At 38.5% G+C, this 16,040-nt stretch overlaps 1 protein-coding gene and 1 non-coding gene across 2 annotated transcripts; one reads left to right on the top strand and one right to left on the bottom strand.

Moving 5' to 3' along the window:
• The first annotated feature begins 968 nt into the window (after positions 1-968).
• LOC140140550 (solute carrier organic anion transporter family member 4A1-like) lies at positions 969-9,488 on the top strand. The gene is made up of 6 exons (XM_072162308.1): positions 969-1,674; positions 2,954-3,047; positions 5,222-5,343; positions 5,962-6,204; positions 7,398-7,593; positions 9,305-9,488. Exons 1-6 carry the CDS (start codon positions 969-971, stop codon positions 9,486-9,488), a joined length of 1,545 nt encoding a protein of 514 aa, XP_072018409.1.
• Positions 9,489-15,015: 5,527 nt separating this feature from the next.
• Trnat-cgu (transfer RNA threonine (anticodon CGU)) lies at positions 15,016-15,089 on the bottom strand. Its single transcript has one exon. It is a non-coding gene; the product is annotated as a tRNA-Thr (tRNA).
• Positions 15,090-16,040: the final 951 nt, after the last annotated feature.

Genomic DNA, 16,040 nt, shown 5'->3' with positions numbered 1-16,040 from the left:
GTTTCTGCGCAGGATACTAAAAATATCATGGACCGACCATATTTTTAATGAGGAAGTACTCCAGCTCTACCAAAACAATCATCTGGAATCAGATGCAATAATCAGACAGAGGAATTTCATCGGACATATATTAAGAAAGGACAGTCTCAAAAACCCCATAATGACAGGAAAGATCAACGGTACGCAAAGTAGGGGAAGACAAAAACAAATCCTAACAAAACTTGAGGCATTGCTGAAGGACATCACATGAGTGTGCCAGAGATGCTTCACGCCGCCCGTTGGTGTGTTTTGTGGCATGACATGATCACCGACGTCCACCTTGGATATAGTCCTTGAAGAATAAGAAGATAAAAAGACACATTTTATATTTTCACACTGGACGTTGTGATAACCAAGCGGGTCCAATTGATTAGTAAACTTTACTCTCATTTTGGGACATATTTAAACTCCACAGCAGGTTTTTTTTAAATTAATGATTTTTATTGTGATTCTTGGCCGAAGTGTATTGTGGGCTATTATACATTTTTCCCTCAAGTCCAACGCCTTTCCGTAAAGCAAACATCATAATACCAAAACATGGCTAGATTTTACACCTATGATAAAAATGTGATTTGTTGTTGTTTAATTTCATTTTGTTATTTGAATATCTATCCAGAACATGAAGAAGGGCGAATGATGAAAACATACTCATTCACATCTAAAGAATTGCAGGAAATTAAATTTAGAAATAAAATGTCCAAAAATCCAAAAGACACAAAAAATAAATACTATCTTCGTTCGAAATTCATATGAACCTCGTTTATATAAAGCGTTTGTTTACATGGGGCTTAGTTATGTAATCATCGTCTGACAGTGTCCACGGAATTCTTCAAGAATAAGTTCATCACAATCGGTAGACGCTCAATTCTCAAGTAACAGGTCTTACCAATTTAGTAGTTCTTCTCAGTTTAGTGTGTCTTATTTCCAACATGGCTTCCTCAGACTCTGAAAGCGAAGTCCCTACAGCATACGTCAACCAAGGCTATTCAGACAAAGGAGACAAACAGGACAATGCTGCTACTGCTGAGCCCAATGGTACCTCAACAGACCAAATTGATGACAATGTATTAGACGACGACGAATTGAAACCGTATGGATACGGTTCTTGTCGGCCAAATTGCATGCAAATGCTCAACAATTCTAAAGGCTTCTTATTCGCCTTATGTCTCTATTGTTTCACTCAGGGAATGGCAGTCAATGGGTTAGTCTATACAATGATTTCAACTTTAGAACGAAGATTCAATCTTACGAGCGTGCAAAGTGCTTTTATATCGAGCTCGTATGATTTGTTCGGTATGTTCTTTGTGGTTTTTGTCACCTATTTTGGAGAAAATGGTCACAAACCTCGCTTGATAGGAATCAGTGCCATAATATTTTCACTTGGTTCAATAACTTTTACTTTTCCGCATTATTTGGCTGGTCCATATAACGCCGAGGGTGCCGTATTCGATACCTGTGATGTCAATCGTACAGTCACAGATCCATGTGATGGGGATGATGAAAATCTACAGAAGTACTATCCCGTGTTTATTGTGGCACAAATGCTTCATGCTCTGGGTGCATCTACCATATACAATCTAGGGCTGACACATATTGATGAAAATGTAACCCCCGGAACAGCAGCTATTTATACTGGTATGTTTTTTTGTTTGGTGACCTTGTGGTCCCGGGCTTGTGGTACGGGTTTTGGTGGGTGTGTGCGGCTGCATGGGACTCCGAATACGTATCAAATTTGCCAAAACTATTGCAATTTTCCGAAATTTTACATACAAAGATTTTTATGATCTGATTGGTCAACTACTATTGATTATCTTTGCTATTTTTAGATATACGATATACAATATTGAATGTTTATCGTGGTGAACGATGGGATGTTCCATTAAAACACGGCTGACGCCCGGTTGAATAGAACATTCCATCTTTCACCCAATGAAAATATTCTTTCCATAGCACGAATGAAAAAAAACCACATTATTATTTTGTTTTATGTGATACCTAAAATATATAGATCCTTGTCATTTGATATTTTACATGTTTAGACAGGGGAAAGAGTAAGCTAACTTACATTTCTTCTGCATACTCGTGTATGGTTAACCCAAAAGTCCAAAGGGTAAAGTTCCATGAAAGAGTAAATATTATCATCTAAAACAAATAATAAATGTTTTTTATTCGTGCAATGGAAATAATATTTTCATGAGATGAAAGATGGAATGTTCCAATCAACTCGGCTGACGCCTCGTTGAATGGAACATTCCGTCTTTCACCGCATGGAAATATTCTTACCACACCATGCACACTGCACTCATAAACCCTCATTATACTATTGCACTATTTGACTTTTATTGCCAGTTAGAACTGACAAAATGATTAGGATTTAAAATGTTTCATTTGGCAAAACAAGATAATATTTTTTTAATCTAAAAAATTTAGTTCTGTATTTTTCTGGAATAGGGAGTAGTGCATAATATTCTCACGCGCTTGAAGTACGCACAACTGAAGACGTGAAACTGTAAAAATGTTTCGTTCATTTTAGAATAAAGGGAGTTTTGTTTTTATGGCGATAGTAAATTTTGCTCAATAAAAAGGATATGTAGTGGTAATCAATTTAGCTTATCTTGCACCATGACCATGGAAGAAACGAAGCGATACCTCCTCGACATGCTGTGTCGTATTGTTAATAAAATATCGTATGGTTATTCCAATTTTCGCCCTGATGTATAGCGGGTGGTAGTAATGTCATGCAGACATCACGATGTTATAATTAAAGACAGAATTAAAGAGACTGGTTTGCGTCTAACGTCATCTGTCGATTAAACTCGGGCACGGTTTGGTTTACTATTGTTTACGAATGTCGTGATGATGTATACAATTATTTTGTCATAATTATTGGTTTTAACGATTTCGCAACTTTCAGGTATATTTTGGTCAGTAGCGGTTCTAGGTCCATCAGTTGGTTTTCTTACTGGTGGCGTTTATCTTGACATTTTCGTGGACATACTTGCTGACAAGTGAGTACTTTAATGATTTAACACCAGCATACGGCTAGTTTATAGTCCCACACTTTTCTTGCCTTTTCCCCGCTGCGACAGGCGGTGAGTTTTCGGCGATTCCCCTCAGCGAGTTTCGGCTGCAGCGAGTCTCGACTACGATTAATGTTAGTTTCATACTGTCATACCACCTGTCGCTGAACGGAGCGATGCACGCGTATTGCAGACAAACGGACACAATCAAGGCTGTTTCTATTGGCTGATAGTACGTCATGCCGCTGCTTGCCATAGCGACAAGCGGTATGAAATTATGAAATTGGCTTTGTTTGGACCTCTATTCTCCTTCCCTGCGTTTTCTGAAGCGTAATGCCCCTGAAGTGGCATGACGTATTAGCCAATTACAAGCCTTGATTGTGTCCGCTTGTCTGTAATGCGCGTGCGTCACGCCGCTCAGCGACAAGTCGCATGACAGTATGAAACCATCAAAGTCGCTGCGGAATATGACGATTGACGAGAGCATACCACCCCTGAGGGTTAGGACTATAAACTGGTATTTTGTCCGACGTTTATATTGCCGGCAAGACTACTATATATATACGGTAGTGCGTTATCTTGTTGGCGTTTTCCCGTTGCTAATTTTCCGCAGCAGCAAAGAAAAATTCCGTAGAGTCTCCAGCTGCAGAAGACGGCAATAAGGCGAATAAAGCTGCCCCGTTTGAGAGGTGAGAATTCAAAGTTGCAGCGCATAACCAAAAATCGATCCGCGAAACCATGGAAACCAGAAAACGCGACGTCGTCGCAATGGAAAAACGTCGGACTGAATGTATATATAGGCCTATGTGATGGAGGAGAGTTCTTGAATAGTGTATGAGGTCAACAGCCGGGAGTCAACGCGTAATCTTTTGCGCTCCGCGTGAGATGGGCGAGGTGACATTCGCGTGTGCGCAACACTAGCAAATCGTGGATCGTGTTAACATGGAAGAAGAATAGAGCACGAAGTGCGATGGAATTGCAACTCCGATCGTCGATGTGAGGTCAGCGATCGTCACGCTTGTAACATGTGGACGTAGAGGGCAGCAGCATTTTTCTTTAATTAGCATATTCGTGACGTCATGTTAACTTAAGTCTCCACAGCACTACGCATATTTTTAGGTAGCTTTTAGTACTATCGTGGTGGCAGCAGCATTTTTCTTTACTTTTCCAAAATGGCCACGCCCGGGAGACGCCATTGGACGCCATGTTAGTGCAGGGTAATACACAGGGAAATCCGACGCTGCACAGTGACATCGCCCCGATATCTTCATAGTAGAAATCGCCATGGTAGGTTGAATCCACAGCCACACATGGCTATTTTATTCGGACCTTATGAGATGCATATTATTAGCGAAGTGACCTGACTAAGGCTATGACAATAGACGGGGAAATTGATTTCTCGCTGTGTCAGCAAGCTTGTATACGACATTGCGGTCAGTGGTTAATATACTGTCTCCACTTGAGTGAGTGCCGCTATAGCCTGCTGCGCGCAGTAGTCCATAGGCCTACAGGACCAACGCAATATAAAATTGAGAGTTTTGGTCAAATTTTGAGTTCAAAGCGCACGGCCAATTTTCAAAGCGCACGCTAACGACTATAATATCTGTTCAACACGTATTTTCAAGTGTATGAGACCACATCTGGTTTCTTGAGAAAAATTCATTTACGGGAGATATTCATCATTTTCTAACTCAGTATCCGAAGATTTTCGTCTGATATCAAAATCGTGCATAGCAATTCACGTGTATCGATCCCGTGTATTCATTTTAATGTCTCTGCTGCACCAAATAATTGTTAGCCAGGCGATGTCGGTGTGCGCTGTCGCCACCTTTTTGTATTGCGCTAGCATATGAGTTGCAACGGCCTGGTGTTAATTGGGTTCCAATGCTGCGTGATGCAGCTTGTTTATACCCTGCGTACTGGTCATAAACGGAATTTATGACCAGCAAAAAAGGGCCCAAATCCAATCAGAAACGTCGTAATATCGTGAGTATGTATAAATAGTGTATTAAATTATTCCTTGGTACTAATAACGACATGTTACAACTTAAACATTACTGGAAATAGAATGGCAATAGATTAAATAACGACATGTCACATCAAATATTCTACATCCATTGAAATGTTTATTTGTTTCTTTGTGTATTGTTTATTTGATGCAGCATCCCAATTACTCCAGACAGTCCATTGTGGGTGGGATGTTGGTGGTTGGGGTTCCTGATTACTTCTTTTTTTGCTGCGTATAATGCATTTCCTTTGCTGGGATACAACAGGCGTCTGCCAGGTAAAGTTATTTTATAGTTTATCGGCATTATTCGCACGTAGCGGTAAATTACTATAAATGAGTTACATATCTATGCTACAAATTATTAACACTCACTAGGGCTTTTTCACGAGCTCAACCGGTAGTCTAGTAGCATTTTGATACATGTTTCTAACTTCCTTTCTTTTGTAATCATCAAGGTGTTTAGTAAATATTGCACCCCTCTCCTTCCCCTTTGATTCCGGGCGTTAAGTGGTTGTCTCAGACAGGGTTAAGCTCCAACCCCTTGTCTTGGGATCGAGTGTGAAAACATAAAACTGTTATAGTTCTGAATTCGCCGATCGTCCTGTCATCTCAAAACGAGATTGTACCCGCAAAGTGCGTACTGTGTATGCGTACGCTTGTCAATTACCGCGCACGCGTTGCAAAAGCCTTCTGGTCCGTTGCTAGAAAAGCGCGAGAAATAAAAATGCACAATTTGCGCATGCATTTGTAGGGAGAACCTCGTTTTGGTAGCAAGTGCCAAAGCATATGGAGAATGAAACAAAAATCGATTTATGAGAAATAAATAAAAAATAATTATGATGATAACCCATTTCTTGCAGTAACATTGTTCACCTCCTACATATGTACATGCAGGCTACACAAATGCTCAAAAGAAGCGCCGAAATGAAACACAATCGGGTTCCCAGTTTCAATCACAGAGCAAGATATCACAGTTCCCCAAGGCGGTACTAGCCCTGCTGAAAAACCCAACTTATATGCTGATTACTGTTGGGGTCATTGCTGAAGCCTTCATAGTAGCATTCATCTCTGTATTTGGACCGAAAATTTTGGAGTCACTTTTCAATGTGACAGCTTCTAATGCAGCTTTGCTGGCAGGTAAGTTTAACACGGTATCACATTAACCCCCTGAGCACTAACATCTAACATTGCCTCTGATTTGTCAATTACATGATATCTTCACTTTAATCACCAATTAGAATGGAGCTTTGCAAATAATTCACGCCAATTTTTTTACTCGGTGAAATTATTCTAACAATGTTGCTGATTGGACCAATTGATAATGATAATTTCTTTTTGACCAATCGGCAGGTAGTTCTCATGGGGTTAATAGCTACACATTTTTGTATCCTTTTGAAATGTTGGGCTTTCTGTGTCCACTAACATATGTTTCTGATTTACCTGTGCCATATTGCTATGGGTTGTGATGCTATAGGTATTATAATTTCAGTTGGATGCACCATTACAAAGCAAACAGTGGATGGACGCATAGTAACAATACTGTGTGATGCCTTTGATTCCCAAATGAGAACAATACATGTAGTCTGCATATTGTTAACCAGCATTGTTGTAGTAAACATGGTAAATAATGGATTGTTGCAAGTTGATGGTACAACTCATTGTTTCTAATGTCAAACTTGTCAAAGTAATTGTGATTGTATCACACAAGTAAATGAGAAACTTGGGGTTGTGGACTTCACACGGTTTGGAAAAAAAAGCTCTTCAACTGTATCTGCATGTTTATGTCTATCTGTAAATTTATACCTGTCAGTTCATTCTGCACAATAACGTTCCTAACTGGAAACAGTCGTGCAGGACATATGCGCAGAGGCTAATTTTGATAAGGGGGTGTCCCATGCAATGACCCCCCCCCCCCATGTTGACGCCTCGTGCCGTATGTGTCTTTTGGACATACATGTGACATACACGTAATTGTACGTCATATCTGATCATTTTAGATTAAAAATGATAGATTTTTTCGCGCACTTCGCGCTTATTTGTTCCAGGGGACTTGAAGGATATAATATATTCTTACCAGGCATAATTTATTAATGTATTTATATTTGTTATTTAACTTGGGTGAATCCTTCAATGTCATACCATATGAAGAGTTCCTTTGTCAGACAATATTCTCCCGTGATGCACAGGGTAGGGACTGCAAACTGCCAGGCTTACCCAAATATACTGGCTTCAAAATTTAATCATCAACTTCATCTGCACCACAATACAAAATGCAGTAATGTACTCTAGACTACGATTGTTAATCTATTCTTTGATTTTGCCATTTCCAGGTCTTACCATTACCCCTGCTGGAATCATCGGTCCTTTACTTGGCGGTTACCTCTTGAAAAGGTACCAAATGACCGTGTCTCAAACACTCAAATTTTGTGCAGTTTGTTTGGTCATATCGGGCTTGATTTCCATAGGTTTTCTCCTAACATGCCCGGATGTGCCATTTGCAGGTGTGACTACTGTGTATGAAAACAGGTGAGTGGGATTTATGGTATTGGTCTATTCAAAGAACTTCCCAGCAAACACAAAAACGTTTTAAACACGTTTTAAATAAGTTATGTTTTGGCTTTTGGTTTAGGTAAAAACGTTTTGATAACATTAAAATGTCGGGTTATATAAAGGTAATTATAACGTTTTAAAACGTTTTGTATGAAAACACACTAGGACAATATTAAATATTTTCACAAAATATTATTGCAAACTATTTTTACAAACATGTTTGCCAAATATTGTGTCAATACTTAAATAACATGTTAAAATGTTTGAACCCAGCAAACATAGAAATGTTCTTAAAATGTTTTTTTTTTTAAAACCTTTTAATAACATTTAAATGTCGGGTTATACAAAGGTCATGAAAACGTTTTTAAAACGTTATTGAAAATATTTTGGGCAAATATTTTTCGCAAAATATTTTTTCAACCCCAAAAATTCTGTTTAGAATGTTTTGTATCAAGTTTTCAAGTTTTTGGAATGTTATTAAAACGTTTTTATATCCTTTATTTAACCCGACATTTAAACATTTTCTGTAAAACATTTTTGTTTGCTGAGCAGTAGATTACCAAAAAATGTTTATTAAGGTTATGAAAACATTTTATACTCTTAATATACATGATATACCCTTTATATAACCCGACATTTAAACGTTTTCGGACAACCTTTTATAACCTTTTGCGAATGATGTCGAAAACGTTTTGTGTTTGCTGGGTTCTAATTATAACAACTAGAGAATGAACCACTGCACATGTTCACGTATTATCCTCCAACCTCATTTATATAATTTTGGATACCAAGGTCGTAATCTGTTGAACCTTCTAATTATTATACTTTTCATATTTGGTTTTACCTAATTGTTAATACCCGTACGTGTTTGCATGCGTAACGCCATTACAAAATGCCACTTTATCAAAATGATTTTTACCGAAACATGACGAATATTTGCACTTTTCTTTCTATAAAGCTAAGGTTTTGGGGAAATATGTCTCAGTGCTGATAACCCCATGTTGATATTGGCAAAAACAAAACTGTATTTTTGCCATAAAGTGTTCAAATTGGTGACACCTCTTGACGCCAGTTTAGATAGATAGGATATACATAGAAACCCAGTGGTAACTTGCATAAAATAAAAGACACTTTGTGAGCGCCACATTAAGCTTATATGCTATTAGACTGTGTTGTGGAATTAAGTCCCGAATCCGGAAATAAATTACGAAATCATGACTTACCATGCTTACCAAAGACTCTGATGGGATTATATGATCCTGTGCTATATACTGGGGTATCCAAAAAGGTGGTTTTGTTACCTTTTGACGTGCAGTATGAATTACAAAACATTGTTAATTTATTCTTTATTACTCGACATGTAAAGTGCTGTTTTCAAATCATCTTTCATTTAATACTATTGTCAGATTTATGGAAAATGTTACAGCACTTTATGACACAACACCTCTGATTTTCAACAATTTGCGACATGTAACACAAAGGTACCCCAGTTTATGACACAGGACCATATGTCAGCTAGTGATCAGTTATGAACAAACATTCATTGCGCACATGTTAAAAACCGAAATTTCAACCAAAGCGTAAGTTTCATAAAATCTTACAAGAGACCCTCTAAAATATAATTACGTATCTAAAAGAGAGTACACTAAACATACATTTCATTTACACGGATTTTTGCTTTTTTCAGCACAATAAAGTATTCTGAAGATCAATTTAACTTGACTGCTTCGTGTAATTCGTTATGTAAATGCGAGGATGCTTACGACCCAGTCTGTGGCTCTGATGGTATTATGTACTACTCCGCATGTCACGCTGGATGTACCGTTGAACAAAACAAAACTGGTGGAGCGAAGGTTCGTTATTTTAAATGACCTTGGTTAGTTTGTTTTTTTCAACCTGGTTTTCTGGCTTTAATATTAATGTTTACGCATGTCCCAACTTACACATAATTGGAATCAGCCATATTTGTTGTATTTTACATTAACCACCATATAGCTCCACGGTTAAGCGACCAGTATAAACACAGCCAAATTAAAAGGTCGCCACTAATTCCATCCCCATTTAATCAGAGTCTGATGAGTTTATGGCAAAATAATTTATATAATAATTTTCAATACACTTTCCTTCGAAGGTTGATACCAAATTTGATATCAAACGTTTAATCATCGTGAGATTCATCGGGAAATTCATGCAATTCGGTCCAGTTTGAAAAAGTGACAAACTGGCCTGTACAAGGCGAAAAGATTCCAACAATCGAAAGAAAGAGACAACACAGTTTCTGCAGTCAAGCTTTATTTAAATTAGTTTTTATTTCAGTTTTTTCTTCACTGTACTTTTCATAACTTTCATTTAATATTTCTGTTCATTTGTTTCGGTTTTCTTTTGTTTTAAATTAGAGGCGCGCATAAATTTGCCATTCCCCTGGATTCTTGAATAGGCCAGTTTGTCACATTTAATTCTGGACCTTCGTCTAACATTCTAATCAAATGCTTGTGACTTTGCTTCGTGAGGTCACATTGGATTCAATGGGGTGTCATAATGTGCAGGATGTACATCTATGAATAAATGAATTTACCCAAAATGGTTTATTTTTAAAATTGAGATTTATTTCGCAAGTATAGACGAATCCAATTTCACGCATTCCTGCACCTTAATGGCTGCCAAAGTTGAGTCCCCGTCGGCTCCATCTCACCTAAAGTGTAAAATGATGCGGCCTTGGAGGGTATTTTAAACTGCATCTAGCACCTGTGTTACACGTAGAATAATGACAGTGTACAACACAAAATAATCTAACAGTAACATCGAATTTTAAGCGGCTTTAATCCACCCGATTGGGCAGTCACTACACCAGTTTGGTGGATGCGGGGACCCGACATGGCCGACCAAATCCTGACCATGACTTGGCTCGTTGGATTCGTCTATAAGGATACTTTTTCGCGTTTTAAGGATAATATGTCTAACAAAAACTAGATTCAAACCTTAGAAAGTCATTGTCAAACTTAATTTGGTTTACAGGAATACAGTGAGTGTGCATGTATACCTCCCGTCGATAGCTCATTGGAAGATTATGGGACCGCGAAAGCAAGCAGATGTGGCACAGATTGCGCATATCTAATACCGTTCCTTGTGGTGGCGTTTTTCAGCTTCCTTTTTACTTACCTTGTACCTGTGCCTTACATTACTGCTACTATGAGGTAAAGTCAAGGTGTGATTTAATAAAGATAATTTGAATTAGGTCTATTGTAATTTTTGAATTCCGACCTTTTATCTTTCAAGTGTGCCAATCTTCTCAGATCAAAGCGCAAGCCGGATGTCAAAATTCGCAGAACAAACTGCTGCAAACCGGTGAAATTCTAAATGCAAAGTTGGTACAATTTATGTGTAATTTCAGTCGCATAATTTATATCAAGATTAATCAATCAACTTAATTTCGTGTAATTTTGTGATACTAGAAATACTATGTTACAGATCGAAACACAAAATAAGTAATTTGTCACCTGAATCGGTTTTGAGATAGGATGCAATAATGACCACAAATTGTTTTGTATTAATTGTTTTCAGCATCATAAATATTACTTATAATTGGTGATAATATGGAGACCATGCATGGGAGAGAACTTATTTGCAAACATAGCCACGAAGGTCAAAATTACTACAAAATTTGCACGTGGACATTTATAAATAGTTTAAATACTGAATTTGCCATACGCCTGTGGAAGATTTGATAAACGTCTATTTTAATACCCATTCTAGTCTACCCTTGATATTGCTTTAAAGGCCCATTCAGTAATCCCAGCAAAGGTGTATAAAAATTAAAATCATTTATAAATTGCCTAAGTGTTAAGGATAAGTCATTACAATTGTCATTAGGTATTTTTGTTTTGGCAAAAAACGAGGAAAACAGCAGTATTGACAAAGTTGAAACCCCATTCAAATATATACCGTTAATTTCTTGAAGTTTATAGAAATTACAGATTCATAATACGCGGCTTTCGGCTTAACCACTAGCAAGCTATGCTGTTTGCACATCAATGACAATCACAGAGGTGCCAAAATCTGAATTTGGATGATTTTTATGATCCGCCTGAAAAACAAATCACTGAATATCTTCCACAACTGGAGTGTGTGTTTAAAATGTAAGTTATTCTAATATATTTGATACCCATACTCCTTCTGTCATGACTGTAGAAGACTTTAGCTAATCTTCCACATGGGGTGTGTGAATTTCAAATGGAATATACAATGTTTCAAACCGATGAATGATGGATATATGTGTTCCTCACACTATACTAGGTGCGTGGATTATTCCCAGAGATCGTTTGCGTTAGGGGTGCAAACTTTCTTCAACAAAGGATTAGGTAAGTATATGCACATATAAATATAAAGAAACGGGTTGAGGGCTACATGCACTTTAAAGAGGAAGCCCTTCTGGGGACCCAAACCTGCCTGGTTATCTAGTTAATCAGTGATATGGTTATCTATGAATTTGACGTGTGCCATTTAATGCAATAATATTAAAACATCAATAAGCACCTTGTCACTGATTAATTTGATAACCAGTCAAGTTTGGTTCACCCCAGAATGTTTTAAGAATTTGCCATAAAATTTGTATTATATATATCGCGAATTTCAAAAAAATCAAAATTATTTGATATCAGAAGGACAATCCTCAAATTCAGAATGCAATTTGATGTGTCTGATGTGCTCTCATGTCTGTCATGTCCCACAAAAATGCTGTGTAAACGTTACTATCTGGTATTGAGACTTTCCTTCCTGTGTTTAATATTCTCGACTGTCTACAGTATATTGTAAAACGGGACACATTTTGTGCATTTTCTACGTTGTCCGCGCGCTCATTTTGTACTTGCAGAATCTTCAATACTGGCTTAATAAGCGACCTCGCTCCCTCACAGGAAAATGATAAACGGGCGTACAATCACGACGTCTGGGAATCGCCTCCTCTAGGTATCAGCATTGTGCATGTACAAGTACTAATGCCATGCGTTTTCGTTCGGTATGCTAAACAATTATACGTTGTTAATTGCTTTAGAAATTCCCTGCTAGATCGCTATGTTAGAAATTCCCTGTATTTTTCTCAAATAAACGCTCCAAACATTGTTATCTACAAGCAAAAAAGAACAAGTAGCATTTGCTTAGCATTATTTGTATTTGCTTTTTCCTCTAACCGTTCTCAAGAAATTATATTCCTATACTCCCAACTCAAAGCCGTTTAAAGGTCCGATGTCGTGGACATTGTTCGTTTTTAAAATTACGACATAAGCAAGTTTCGGTTCACCGCTGCATGTGTTTGTCGTCTGCTTTGAGTTTCACTCAAATGATTAGCTTTGCTCTGGTTTCTGTTCTCTCGATGTTTATCGCTGCCAAAAAACCGCTACAATAAAAAAAATACCACTGTGTATGTCGCAACGACAAAAGGCTCGGAAGACGTCGACCTATATTCTGGTCGTTACCCTAGCACTCAAAATGTGAGTCCGATCTTTGCGGATGCATTTAATGATTTTTTACTATTTACACAAATCTTCATTCCCATCATACAGGTGTAGTTCCTGGACCAATTGCTTTCGGTGCTCTACTCGACCGAGCCTGTCTACTCTGGGAATACGAATGTGACGGATCACAAAACTGTTGGCTTTACGATAACTCCCAAATCACTATTTATCTAGTGTTGATGATATCTGCGTGTCGTCTGGTTTCCATTCTTGCGTTTACTGGCGCCGCCTTAACCTATAAACCACCAAAAGATGGAGCATATCAGGAAGATGGGAAAAAGGCTGTATACGATTTGCAAATGACTTAATGTGTGTTTCATTGTTTGTCATATGGAGCTATATAATTATGTGTGCTAACAATTGTCAAAAACATTAAATTAATTCAAAAACAAAACAACTTTATCAGTTTTCAAAAACACTAACAAAGAATTTTGTAATATTTTCGTTGTATTCAATAATAATGTTCACTCTAATTTTCAGGACAGATTTTGAAGCAAGTAAGGTCTCGTATCGGGTCATTATTACCTGATGATATATTTGTGGGAAAACCTCGGTCGTGCCTCGTTATAGCACCACTGCAGCCTCGCTCCACCCTCTGGGGCAAGAATAAGGGATATTGCTTTTTGTGATGGCACAAATTGTTATATTTACCCTTGCCCAGTCCATGCCCTGCGGGGCTTCTCTATATTGGAACAACCTCGTCGTGCTTGAGGCTTTTATGGTGGAATGGGCTGTAGCGAGGCATGACCGAGGATTTCCCACATTATACGACCATACTATTGAGTTTTAATGCATGAAACATGGTTAGTACAGATATGTAAATCAGAGGCAGCGTTCTTCTTCATGAATACCATTTACACATTAAATGCTAACTATATGAGGGTTTTTTTTCAATGTAAGAAAGCTTAATATTAAATTGTGTTTCTTTAGGTAAGTAAAATCATTCACCATCATGACCATTGTTGAGGAAAATTATTTTTTACGAAGTTGCGAAAGAATTGTATCGTATAGAAAGGGTATTCCATACATTTACATTCCAAGTTCATATGCAACCCCTGTGTCTTCCCAATTTTATATAGAAAACAAATTAAAGTCAGTCATGTGCCCACGATTCATAAAGTGTATTTTGTTGCAATGATTTTGAGATTAAATACGGTGGCGCAGCGGTACGGGCTCTACCTCGCAATCGGAGGGTTGCGAGTTCGAGCCCCGGCGGTGCCATCGTGTTGTGCACTTGGGTAAGGCACTATACTATGATGCAATTTTATCAGTTTCGCCGTCGAGCAATGATTAAAGGAGGAAAGAGGAAAAGTGATCCCGCCCGGGAATTGAACCCAGGACCTCTGGTTTACGAGACCAGCGCCTTACCCACTTGGACACGGGAGCTTCATGATATAGGCAGACTGGGAATTCAACCTATAAGCGGTCACTTAGCCCTACTTCCTCCATGCAAGTCCTCCCGATGTGGCTCGGGCTTTGACAAGCGTAAATAATGCCGTCCTCACTGTAGAAAAAGCAAACTATGATGCAATTTTATCAGTTTCGCCGTCGAGTAATGATTAAAGGAGGAAAGAGGAAAAGTGATCCCGCCCAGGAATTGAACCCAGGACCTCTGGTTTACGAGACCAACGCCTTAACCACTTGACCACGGGAGCTTCATGATTAGGCAGACTGGGAATTCAACCTATAAGCGGTCACTTAGCCCTACTTCCCCCATGCAAGTCATCCCGATGTGGCTCGAGCTTTGACAAGCGTAAATAATGCCGTCCTCACTGTAGAGGGACATAACATGAAAAACAGCGGCTTTTTTCGACGGGAATAAGCAAACTATGATGCAATTTTATCAGTTTCGCCGTCGAGCAATAATTAAAGGAGGAAAGAGGAAAAGTGATCCCGCCCGGGAATTGAACCCAGGACCTCTGGTTTACGAGACCAGCGCCTTAACCACTTGGCCACGGGAGCTTCATGATTAGGCAGACTGGGAATTCAACCTATAAGCGGTCACTTAGCCCTACTTCCCCCATGCAAATCATCCCGATGTGGCTCGGGCTTTGACAAGCGTAAATAATGCCGTCCTCACTGTAGAGGGACATAACATGAAAAACAGCGGCTTTTTTTCGACGGGAATAAGCAAACTATGATGCAATTTTATCAGTTTCGCCGTCGAGCAATGATTAAAGGAGGAAAGAGGAAAAGTGATCCCGCCCGGGAATTGAGCCCAGGACCTCTGGTTTACGAGACCAGCGCCTTAACCACTTGGCCACGGGAGCTTCATGATTAGGCAGACTGGGAATTCAACCTATAAGCGGTCACTTAGCCCTATTTCCTCCATGCAAGTCATCCCGATGTGGCTCGGGCTTTGACAAGCGTAAATAATGCCGTCCTCACTGTAAAGGGACATAACATGAAAAACAGCGGCTTATCAGTTTGCTCGACGGCGAAACTGATAAAATTGCAGCATAGTTTGCTTATTCCCGTCGTAAATGTATAGATTGGCATATCTGCGACGTATAGTTCTCGAGATCAAAAAAAACCAAAAAAGATCATAACTTTCCTTCCATGTAACGCGACATTCTAGATGGTGCAAACTATTCTTTAATTGAATTGGTATTTGAAAAAGTCATACAATTAAAGACAATTTTTATGAAATCGGAGCGTTTTTAAGGTTTCGACCCTATACAAATTAGATGACGTAATCTCATGAATATCCAAATTGATGACGTCACCTCATGAATATTCAACTTAGATGACGTCAGCTCATGAATATGCAAATTAGGTGACGTCCTCGTGAATATGCAAATTAGATGACGTCACCTCAAGAATATGCAAATTAGATGACGTCACCTCATGAACATTCAAATTAGATGACGTCACTTCATGAATATGTAAAATAGATGACGTCACCACATGATT

Source organism: Amphiura filiformis, chromosome 19, assembly GCF_039555335.1.
Source record: "Amphiura filiformis chromosome 19, Afil_fr2py, whole genome shotgun sequence".
Taxonomy (NCBI): Eukaryota; Metazoa; Echinodermata; class Ophiuroidea; order Amphilepidida; family Amphiuridae; genus Amphiura; species Amphiura filiformis.
The sequence above is the reverse complement of the archived record's forward strand: the minus strand, read 5'-3'. Positions and strand labels throughout refer to the sequence as shown.